The 12,807-nt window shown below is 33.9% G+C and overlaps 1 protein-coding gene across 1 annotated transcript in view; it reads right to left on the reverse strand.

Annotated features, from left to right (window-relative positions):
- The window catches only part of LOC145278355 (uncharacterized), a 56,880-nt gene that overhangs the window by 31,037 nt on the left and 13,036 nt on the right, over positions 1-12,807 (reverse strand). Inside the window, exon 4 of the mRNA XM_080130646.1 lies at positions 1,871-1,970. Within this exon, the coding sequence (XP_079986772.1) occupies positions 1,871-1,970 (100 nt within the window). The remainder of the gene's footprint in view (positions 1-1,870; positions 1,971-12,807) is intronic.

Consider the following 12,807-nt stretch of genomic DNA (forward strand, 5'->3'; position numbering starts at 1 on the left):
TATTTTTGTGTATAGATCAAATGTATTAATAAATGTCCCCTGGTTAGTTTTTTTCTCTTCGAAGAATGTTGCGATTTTTTTTTTCGTCTTTCATCAAGACGTTGTCGGGAGACTGTGTCTAGTACTAACCAACATTCGCCCGTCAGCGCAATCAAATCTTACAAATTCTCCTGACGATGTCTTGACGAAAGATGAAAAGCAAAAAAAAAAAATCAGGACATGTTTCGAGGTAAGAAATCTAAATATAGGACAGTTATTAATAACTTTAATCTGTACACTAAAACATCATCAGAACAATTAAAAAATAAAACGAGTATAATTAAACAAACGTTCTTCGCTAATTTTTACAGTGTTTATATATAAAATCAACACTAGCAGAAATAATAATAATAATAATAATAATAATAATAATAATAATAATAATAATAATAACAAACCAACCCCGGACAAGAACAACCATACCATAAATAAAAATACTAATAACGAACAAGATTAATGCAACTGTAGACACCGCACACTTTGCCCAGTCCAAAATAAATGTCTAACAAAAAAAGTAGTTTATCAAGCAACAATATTTGCGAAAGAAACCCCGAATAACAAGAAATATTACGTAGGCATGACTTCCTTAGATTTCAAAACCCGATACTATGACTACAAACGTACATTCAAAAATAAAAAACACCGTATAAAAACAACACTAGCGAATAAATACTGGGAACTCAAAGAAAGCGGACATTCGCCGGTAGTCGAATGGAAAATAATAAGACAAGCTACCACGTGCAGACATTTAGACGACACATGTAAATTATGCCTTCATGAAAAACTTGCTATCCTGTACTTTAAAGAACCCCAAAATCTATTAAACTGTAGACGTGAAATAGCAAACAACTGTGTTCACAAAATAAAACTTACTCTAGGATAGCGATACAAAATATCTTTAAAACTAACAATAACAATAGAAAACAAACAAATAAATAAATTAAATAAACATGAATATACATAAACGATCACACATATATGCATATATATATGTATGTATAGGTGCATGTATGTGTGTACACATATGTATATTTATATATATATATATATATATATATAAAAGGAAAACGTCTACCTTAAACCACTAGCATAGTTCTAAAACAGATCCTTTGTTCGATAAAATGCATGCCCATTGGCTGATAGGAAGGGGCGCGGTGGATACTAGAAAGCTGATTGGCTAACTAAAAATCCTCAACATATATAAAAACAAGAAACAACCACAGAATTCGCGCATAAGCCTGACAAATCCTATAGTGGATGGAACGCAGAATATTCAGTGTAGCTTAATCGCCATATATATTTTATAAATTACTATATATATATATATATATATATATATATATATATATATAATGAAATTTTTGGAAGTAATATTCTAATGTGATAGTAATAACAAACAAAAAAACAATATTATTTATATATTCATCAACGTTTCGTTTATATTTCAAGAATTGCTCCAGATGTAAATAACAACAGAAAAATACAATAGTCGAAAATATTTACGCACTTGTGATGTGAAAATAATTTTATTTTGTATTGAAAACGAAAAATAATCGATAGAATTTAAAAAATATGGTGCGATTAAGGCGTTAGAAGGATGATTTTGTTCTTTTTTAGAACAAACTATACACGTTATGTTAACGAATAGCTGAGTTATACTAAAACTGAAAAGAAAATAACGATGTAAATAAAAATGAACGGCGATGAAGCAAGAAAATATGTGTTAAAAAGAAATAATAGCGAATGACATGATTATACAATCAAATGTTTATAAAATGTTGATTCACAAAAAATATCCAAATTTTAAGGTAAAAATTTTTTTTATATTAACCTTGATTGCCAACGATGATCCTTTTTCGAAAAGTGACAGGGAAAATTCGACTTCAGCCTTCACAAAAGCTGCAAACTCATTGGCCAATTCTTGCAGCAACCTGAAAATGTACGAATAAGAGTTGCCAAGATATAGTAGTTTTATAATTTTTAAAATTTGAAAAAAAAATTTGACATTGTATTGAAAACATCATTAATTAATTTTTAGTATTTCAAACATTGTTTTCAGGTCTGTCTAGAATTTAATAGTATACCTAATATCTACTAAACTTTGGTAATGTTCTTGGGAATATAGTTTCTTAAATTTGTATTCTTCATTCGATTTGATAAGTTAGCTTTTGTGAATTTGTATTCAAATATTTTTTTCTATGAATACTATCACTTTATTATTGATTACTTTTAATAATAAGACGGTGGGATTGTTTATTAAATCGTTATGAAGAAAATTGAATTTGGAATAGTATATATATATATATATATATATATATATATATATATATATATTAAAGTTTGTTTTTGAAATATCGTTACTTTCAATGTATAACCGTTTTCGTTTAACGAGTCTAGATTGTTATTTTAAAAACCAGTAACAGTTAATTTTGAGTTAAGCTCAATGTATCTACTTAATAGGTGCAGAGCATATAAAGTGTAAAATTTTGTTGAAAATTCAAAAACTCACGTTTACTTTTTTATAACCTTCGTTTATTTCCTGGATTTTTCCATTACAGATATTTCATTGATGAGTGACAATTTTACGATTTATGTTTCCATAAAAATATCCTGTCCCGACCAACTTCTTCAGATGTTTATCCGTTAGATTTTTACAACAAAAGGTATATTTTTAACATGCTGGACATCGTATTTGCGTAAAAAGATTTCCAAAGCCATGCTTCCTCACTTCCTCCATCTTTTGGGGTTATGTGAAGATATATGTATATACGTTTTAAATTCAATTGTGTTTATAGAAAGGGTGCCTATATCCTCTATATCTTATGACTTGCAATAAGCCACAAAGAAAACTAAACAACGGAATAGAGTTTAAACAATGTATAACTGGAATAACAATGTAAAAAGGTTACAACTGAAAAGAGTAGTAAACATCACCGAGCAGCCGAAGGTCGCTCTGGTGTTTAATCCACACCTGGAATCAAAAGGTCTATGGTTTATATAATTGATAAAGCAGTCCATTTGGAGGGTGATTCCCCCACAACACCCCCTCCCGTTGATTTCCGCGGTTGTGAAAATCAGTATTTCTTCGTTTTATGGCAGACCACCAAGGGGTCTGTGTGCTTCCTATTTCTGCCGGAGCGTCTCGATTCTGACATCCATTTTGGAGGGTCTATGTCAAAACAATCATACACAGTTTCAATTGCCTCACTGCCGTCCTGTGGTGGTTCTTCTTTACCCTCGTAGAAGCGTTTCCTGATTTGGTTCAGGTGCCTCTTATGTTGGAACTTTGAGCCCTTAATGATGTATGCAACATGGCCGATTCTTCGTAAGATCGAGAGCTGTTCCCAAAAAGAAACGTTATTTCTAAAATGTCTAAAATACACGTTATCTCTGCTGTTAACCCGTTTTGTTTGGCATTGTAGAGGTTCTTTTGTGTACTATGTGTTTGGGTAGCAGTTTATCAAATACGGATTTTATTTTCCGTCCAAACATGATTTCTGCTGGTGATTCCGCATCTGGCTTGTTCGGATTTATTGTGATTCTGTAAACCTGCAGAAATTGCTGAAAGGCCTTTTCTGTCGATGTACTGGACGCCTTTTTAAATGCCTTTTAAACGTATCGACGAAGCGTTCGGCTTGGCTGTTGCTTCTGGCGTGGTACTGGAGTGTCGTAATATGCTTGACTTGATAAGTCTCACAGAATTCTCTGAACTCTGTCCAGGTGAACTGTGTAGCGTTGTTGCTAACCAAACAGTCTACACCCCCAAACCGAGCAAACAATTCCAATAAAATTTTGTCGTTGTTGCCGTGGTCGGTTTTTTGCATCTTAGTACCTCTGGCCATTTAGAGTAAGAGTCAACTACTATCAGGTAGTAAAATTCCTCCACGGGTCCCGCATGATCGATGTGGATCCTCGACCATGGTTGTTCAGCCTTATGCCAAGGTTTATATGTTATCGGTGGTGCTTTTTTTCACCATGTCGGTAATATCTTGGTCCATAGCTGGCCAATAAACAAAACTTCTCGTTAGGTTTTCCATTCTGTTTATTCCTGGATGCCCATGTGAAAATCCCTGAGAATTCTTTTTTGAAGGGTTTAAGGGATGACAACCCTTTCACCGTATAACAGTATTTCGTCGCAACCAGAAAAATGTCTGAACTGGTGTCACCCAGTGCGAATTTCTGCTTCGTGGTTTTAATGAAAATGACTTAATTTCCTGAAGTGTGACCGGCAGTTCGCGGATAATATTGTTTATCATGGTTTTTACATCACTATTAATACGTAGTGCCGCGATTACTGAATCTTCGAGAGGTTCCATTTTAGCATGAATCAGTCTCGATAGACCGTCTGCATGAGCTAGTTATTTTGAGAGGAGAAATTGAATTGTAAAATTATAGTTCAGCAGAATAGTTCCCCATCTTAATAGTCGGTTCGCAGGGAATGTTGGAAGTCCTTTTTTATCCAAAAATGGATATCAACGGCTTATGATCGGTTTGTAGAAAAAATGTCTTCCGTACAAGAACCGGTGGAATTTTGAAACTGCAAATATAATTCCTAAGGCCTCTTTCTCGATCTGAGAATAATTCTTTTCCGCTGGCAAGAGAGTCCGTGATGCGAAAGCAATAGGCTGTTTCGAGCCATCCGGCATTCGATGTAGTATGCACGCCCAGACGCCATATTGACTAGCGTCGCTAGCTACTATAATTTTAGCTACTATTATGTCCAACTGCGGGTTGAAATGCGCTAGGAATAGTTTGGAAGTCAGTATTCTTTTTATTTCTTGGAATGATGTCTGACAATCTTCTGTCCACTCCCAAGCCTTATCTTTTTTCAGCAATTCATTAAGTGGTGCGCGCAATTTGTACACATTTAGGATGAACCCCTGGTAATAATTTGCCAGACCTAAAAAAACTCTGTAATTGGGTTATGTTTACTGGTGCCGGCATTTCTTTATTATTTGACCCAGGTATTTAATTGTAAAAAGAACTCGCATTTGTCTGCTTAGATCTTAAATCCATAATCTTGTATTCGACTGAATACTTGTCTGATATGTTTTTCATGTTCCTCCCTGCTTTTGCTCGCTATGATAATATCATCAAGATATGCGATTGCGGTGTCCGCGCCGGACAGCATAGTATCCATTACTTGCTAGAATATTACGGGTGCCACCTTGATACCAAACGCGAGTCTTTCGTATCTGTACAAACCCCGATGAGTGTTAATACAGAGGGGTTAGCGCTTTTGTCGTTTACCAGAATCTGTAGGTAAACGTCGTTTAGGTCGATCTTAGAGAAAAACTTGTCGCCATTTAATTTCGTGAACACTTCTTCTGGACTAGGTAATGGATAGTGAAAATCTTTTAAAGACCCGTTGAGTCCGGTCGCGAAATCGGTGCAAATGCGAATTTCCTCGGACCTTTTCTTTGCGTAAACTGCCGAAGCAGTTTACTACTCACTATACTACTCAGTTTACTACTCACTATATTCAATTTTAGCCAGTGTACCGATGCATTCTAATTTGTCTAGTTTCTGATTTATTTTGTTCAGGGAAGCAAACTGGACATTAGTTTATTTTTAAAAACCAGTAGTGTGCCAGGTTTCAACTTAAAATCTGCGGCCATTTTTGTACATCTCCCCAGGCCAGGAGTAAATACGTTTGTGAATTCTTTTTTAAAACAAGTTATAAGCTTCTCCGTTTCTGCTGGACGGGTATCTATTTTATTGCAGAATGTGAATATAGGAAGATCCCAGAGACGAAACACCTCCATGCTGTCAGAACCGAACAGGTTATCACTATCGTTTAGCACATACAATCTTAGTGTTTTTGTTTTCCCCCGTAAAGTGACGTTTGTACCATTAACAGCCGTCGCCGTTTTGTTAGTTTTTAACATAGTTGGCTTTCGTAATATTTTCCACGTTTTGAGATTTATTATTGAAAGATCCGATCCACTGTCTAATTGGAATTTAATAGCCTTGCCGAAAATGTTAACCGTTACATATTTGCCTAGATTTTCATCTACGACGTCCTTAGTTCTGGTTTGACGTACACGGCTTCTATTCTGAGTGTTCCTACAGTGCGAACTTTTATGACCGATCTTATTGCATAAATGGCATATTTTTGTTAAAAATGGTCAATCCCTTACCCAATGTATTCCACCACATCTGAAACAAGCGCTCGATGCTTTTAGTTTTTCTGAGTTTCGGTGATTAGTGTCTGTGTGCCATTTTACGGTTTTTTCTTAGTTACTTTTTTTATATTCACGATGCCAGCTTCGATATTTCTTGCATCTTTTTTTATAATTTCTACTTTTTGACAACTCTGCTCCTGATTTCCTGGGGTTAATTCTTGCGCAAAGACAAGGCATTTAAAATTATCTGCTGTTAGTTCAGACAACTTAAAGTCATCACAGTGTTTGTTCACTACAGCTGAGTAGGTGGCAAAATTATCATTGTCATTCAAACATCTCCAACGCTTATGGAAAAGAGATGTTTTCGTCGAGAAAAGTTCTGTTAACAAATTTACCGTCTCATTGAATGATAAATCTGCTGTTTTCCGAGGCAAGATGTAATCCACGAATTTATCATGCTCAGCCGTTTCCAATGTTCGTAGTAGAAGTCTGTTTTTCTTTTGATCAGACCAGTTGCGGCAGTCAATATTAAAAAAATATTCATAACGCCAAAAATAGGCTGCGAATGATTTTTCCTCTTCCTCGTATTTAAAATTGTCTATCGCGGTCCATATTGTATTCTGAGAAAATGCTGAATTGCTTTCCGCGTTCGCATTATTCTTAACAATTTCTGTAAGCAATTCCTTTGTTCGTAATTGACGTTCGGCTAACTATTTTTGAACCTCTAATTGACGTTCGGCTTACTGTTTTTGAACGTCCTTTTGCTGTTCCTCGGTTCGTATTTGACATTCCGCTAACTGTTTTTGCAATTCCTTTTGCTGTTCCTCGAATCGTATTTGACGTTCTGTCCAGTGTTTTTCGGATTGTGACTGACGCTTTGCGGCATCGATATGCAACTTGGTTTAATGTTCCAACGCTACTGTCAATTCGTCCATTTTGCTTTGTCAGCATTAGCAATTTCAAAACGTTCGCTGAATTTTACAAAACCGTTTTATCCTTTCTTATTTCTTCCTCCAGACAATAAAACGAATAGAAAAAAAGCATAAATATATAAAAAGTTCATTGTCTAAAGAAAAAAAATCAAATGCATATTTTTCTCCAGGGGAAAAAAATAACGCCCGATTTTAGCATCGAAAACCACAAGTGATGAATTCTTTTTCCAAAAGTATAAAAAATTTACCTTTCTAAGTTGCGACGAAACTTTCTTTTTGCAAAAGTACAGCGCTATCTTTGAAAGTCGTGACGAACTTTTTTCTTTTCAACTCTTTTTTTTTCCGTAATGATCTGCGTTTTTTTTTAGTTACCGTGAACCTTTCAAATGCAAGTGTTATGTTAGACACTTCCTTAGGCTTGATAACATTTGCGTCCAACGTCGTTAGTATTTTTAGAATACTATTTCAACGCGAGTATTTTTTCAATGTCGTTACTGGTTTCATTTTAGTATGCTCCTTTAATCCAATGTCGTCAGTGTTTAGTTTTTTAGAACAATGTTTTTTAAACGTGAGTATGTTCTCCGAATCCAATGTCGCCGGTGTTATGGCTTGCAATAAGCCACAAAGAAAACAAAACAACGGAATAGAGTTTAAACAATGTATAACTGGAATAACAACGTAAAAAGGTTACAACTGAAAAGAGTAGTAAACGTCACCGAGCAGACGAGAGTCGCTCTGGTGTTTAATCCACACCTGGAATCAAAAGGTCTATGGTTTATATAATGGATAGAATAGTCCATCTGAGGGAGATCCCCCCACAACACTCTATAATAAGTAAAAGTATTTTTATTATGATTTTGTGAACTTTAAAAGATCTTCATTTACTTTTGATTACAATTTTCCTTCACTATATCCAAGGGAAAACGAACACACATGTGTCCGTGATGATTAGTTTGATGAAGTCTCGCTATTTAACAAAACACATGTAAGATGTACTACATAAGTATAACAATATTAGGAGTATGAAATACATCTTGTTTTCAAATTATACCCACAAATATATATATATATAATGTTTCATTGGAGAATAGGAATAATTCATGTTTGTTTGTTTTTTTGAGGGGGTGCGATCCATATTTTCCATTTTCTGAGCCAGTGTTTGAATGTTGTTTCCGAGTGTAAAAAGAAATTCGCCAAAGTCGCGACTGTTTTCAACTTTCATGAGTCGTCTTCAGGCGAATGATGTATTTAGAAGCATATTTTAAAAAATACCGCCATTCAAGCCGTCTCATATTGTAACCTGCTCCTCCAAATCATAGAAGCCCTACCCCTTTGAACAAACTGGCCATCAATAAAGCTAATTATGATTACGTGCTTTTAAACGATTTTAATTGACTTTTACAATGAATTCACTAAATGCAATCTTCACTCACCTGGAGACGGCTCATGGAAGTCGAAAACGTTCGTGACTATAAAGATTTTTTTACACTCGAACAGAACGTTATATATATATATATATATATATATATATATATATATATATATATATGTTACTTTATTTTATTACATAATTAATATACGAAGATATAATTTTATGCGTAAATTTTTCAGTATTTACCTCAACAGTGCTCGATACATAGGTAGACCTAGGTAGTAAGTTATGAATATATATATGGCAATTAAGCTACACAGAATATTCAATTCTCGTGAGAATTCGTCGGGCTTACGCGAAAAATTGTGGTTGTCGCGCGTTTATATATTATATATGCACACATACTACTGAGTTTTTTGTTGTTCAATCAGCTTTCTAGTTGCCACCCATCCTTATCAGCCAATGAGTAGACACTTACCGGACAAAGGCACAGTTGACCACCGGTTCACCACTTCTCTTTGTGTATTTATTGATTGTAGCAAGCTGGCCTACTTTCAGCGATATATTATTTTGTATTTTTTTTATTCTATATTTCGGATATTATGTTAGTTTTATATATTAGATTATTATTATTATTATTATTATTATTATTTTTATTATTATTATTGTTGTTGTTGTTGTTATTATTGTTATTGTTGTTGTTATTATTATTATTATTATTATTGTTGTTGTTGTTGTTGTTGTTATTGTCATTATTATTGTTATTGTTGTTATTATTATTGTTATTATTATTATTGATATTATTATTATTATTGTTGTTGTTTTTATTGTTATTATTATTATTATTGTTATTATTATTATTGTTATTATTATTGTTATTGTCGTTATTATTATTATTATTATTATTATTATTATTATTATTATTTCTACTAGTTACATTTTTGTCCTTTGTGTTTTGTCACTTTGTTCACTTTTTTATTTTGTTATTGCTATAATCATCATCTCTAAATTTTCGAAGCAGCTTTATGATAAATTTAAGTTATTTTTGTTGAAGATTTTGTGTGGGAATTGGTTATGAGGAAGTGCTTTTTGATAAAATTTCTTGCCAAGTTTTGTTTTTAATATTTGATTATATGGAACTGAATACCAGATTATATTTCTTTTTCTTCTATTTTCAATTTTATTATAGTTATTGGTGTTTTTTGCATATATTTAATATCAATATTTTTTAAACTGTGTCATAGATGTTGATTGATGTATTAAATACGTTTTTTACGGCATATCAACCCTTTTCAGGTTATTTAATGCCGAATCCAAAGATTTTAAAGAATTTTTTTTTAATAGAATATATTTGTTTTTTGCAAATCGGTTTCTATTTAACCCATAGTTGGGACCCTAACAGGTACAACCACTCCGTGTCAGAGTGGACCTAAGAGCAATGGCAATTAAAGGGTGGCTACACACTCCCCAGAGCCCGCAAGCTGGGGCCTCACAATCGGATATAGTTTAAGGTCATATCCAGGACCTTAAATACGTTTTCATCGCTTGAGTTATTGGTGAATTTTTTTTTAAAGATTTCCCCCTTGACTTTGTTAGAATCTTTTATTATAGCTAGTCCATCCTCTCTTTATAGTGCATCATCTCTTTATAGTCCATCGTCTCTGTACTATCAATTATGCTTGTATATAGAACAAATATCGAAAATTTGGCTAAATCATTAATTTCTTCACCCTCAACTGGGCACTTTTATACAGCGAAGAAAAAAATGACAGATTAGTTTGGTAAGGAAATGTGCACACACAGACACACGCACACACAGACAATTTCACTTTTATAGATATACTAGCATGGGTGCCCGGCGTTGCCAGGGTGTTTGGAGGTGTATGCTTAGGAAAAAAAAATTGGCAATTATCTTAACTTTGACCTCTATTATGACCGCTAAAAATGTATTGTTTCGGTCTCAAATTACATTATTAAGTTAGATCCATGTCCAAGCCACCTATATCTAAAAATTCAAGTGTTTGGACCGAAATTTTTTGGAGAAGTTTGGTAGAGTTCTCAAAGGTCAAATTGTTGAATTTTGACCCCTTAACAGCGAAATCTCTGGCCGAAAACCGATCACGTAGATTTTCCCAAATCTCAGTCCCCTGTATATCAAATTTCGAGTCTGTAGACTGAAAATTGGCAGAGTTATTGCGAAGTAAAATGTACACAGACACACAGACAGACAGACAGACACGTTCAATTTTATAGATATACTAGCATGGGCGCCCGGCGTTGCCCGGGTGTTTTGAGGTGTATGCTGAGCAAAAAAAAATGTCAATTTTTTTAACTTTGACCCCTATTATGATCTCTTACATTTATTGTTTTGGGCTCAAATTAAGTTATTAAGTTAGATCCATGTCCAAGGAACCTATATCTAAAATATCAAGTGTTAGACCCAAAATTGTCGGAGGAGTTTGGTAGAGTTCTCAAAGGTCAAATCATTGAACTTTTACCCCTTAATCGCAAAATTTCTGGCCGAACCCCGATCACATCGATTTTCCCAAATCTCAGTCCCCTGTATATCAAATTTCGAGTCTGTAGAAGTTATTACACACACACACACACACACACTTTGACTTTTATAGATATATATATACATAGTACATACATAATAAATATATATATAGTTCATTTATGATATATATATACTAGCATGGGTGCCCGAATATTTGGAGATGTATGTTGAGCAAAAACTTGACAGAGTTATTGCGTAGGGAAATGTACACACACAGACACACAGATACATAGACACACGGAAAGATAGACAGATACTTTCACTTTTATAGATATATAGTTACATATATGCACGTATATATAATATACAAATACGGATATATATATATATATATATATATATATAAGTGAAAGTTTATCTGTGTGTGTATGTGTATCTGTGTATCTGTGTGTCTGTGTACATTTCCTTACGCAATAACTCTGTCAATTTTTAGTCTACAGACTCGAAATTTTATATACAGGTCACTGAGATCTGGGAAAATCGATGTGATCGGTTTTTGGCCAGAAATTTTGCGATTAATGGGTCAAAGTTCAACGATTTGTCTTTTGCGATCTCATCCAAACTCCTCCAACAATTTAGATATAGGTTCCTTAGACATGGATATAACTTAATAATTTGATTTGAGCCCAAAACAATAAATTTTAAGGGGTTATACTAGGGGTCAAAGTTTGAAAAAAAATACCTCTGCGGTCTCTTCCAAATTACTCAGGCAATTTTCTGGTCAAAATATTTGAAATTTTACCTAAAGGGTATTCAGAGATAGGGCAAGCTTTTTTTTATCAGTTTGGGTCGAAAATTTTTAGTTACCAATATATAAATGTATGGTTAGTTATTTTTGTGTATATCCGTTGGAAGCATTGAGTGAAATTTGTTGCATGTCTGCCTTAAACTTTCAATAGAGGCGACGGATTTTACCAAGATCAGTATCGTTTTAGTTCGATCTTTCATACGACAAATATCGAACAATTAGCTAAAAACATTAATATCTTTCCCTTCAACTAGGCACTTTTCTACTGGGGGGGTCACTTTTTTAGCCGATATTCTTGAAAGTTATCCTCTCCTTTAGATTGTCTAGCCTTAATTTTAAAAAATGTCGCTTCTGGTTTAGCGGTGGTAGTAAAAGCATAAACGTTAGGTTTTACCCCGTTCTTTTCATCCTTTGTGGTACGGGTTCGAGCCTGCCTTCCTACTACCACTTTTTTTTTTTTTTTGCTCAACATACACCTCCAAACACCCGGGCAACGCCGGGCGCCCATGCTAGTATATATATATAGTGTTCTCTTTCGTATGTTATTCCATCCTCACTTATCTTTCACTACTATGTTAAATGGTATCAACTAGGGGTGATGCCATTATTTCTTGAGGGGGAGGGATTTTATTTATCGTTTCAATTCCGTCGGATTTACGAAGTGTTTTTTTCCGTTCATGGTTTTGTTACTGTTGCAACTTTCATACATTTTGTGTTCGTAGTTTTTATAGGTTGGTTTCCGAATTCAAAGATGTTTCTTAACATTTCAGCTGTTTTACAATTGCCGCTCGTTGTGTAGTCCCAATCTTTCCTTTGATTCCAATTTCTACTAATCTTTATTCTGTTTTTCTTTTTCAGGATAATTTCTAATGTTTCTAAAATTATGCGACCTATTAACTTTCTTCATGTTCCATATTCTTTTTTTCAATTCTTTGCCTCCGTATATTTGCTTCGTATTTCTGTTTTCTCCATCTTTAACTTGTGATTTGCTGAAACGACAAAATCTACAATTCGGCAGTTTTTAAGTTTTG

Source organism: Euprymna scolopes, chromosome 6, assembly GCF_053919585.1.
Source record: "Euprymna scolopes isolate OS-2025 chromosome 6, ASM5391958v1, whole genome shotgun sequence".
NCBI lineage: Eukaryota > Metazoa > Mollusca > Cephalopoda > Sepiida > Sepiolidae > Euprymna > Euprymna scolopes.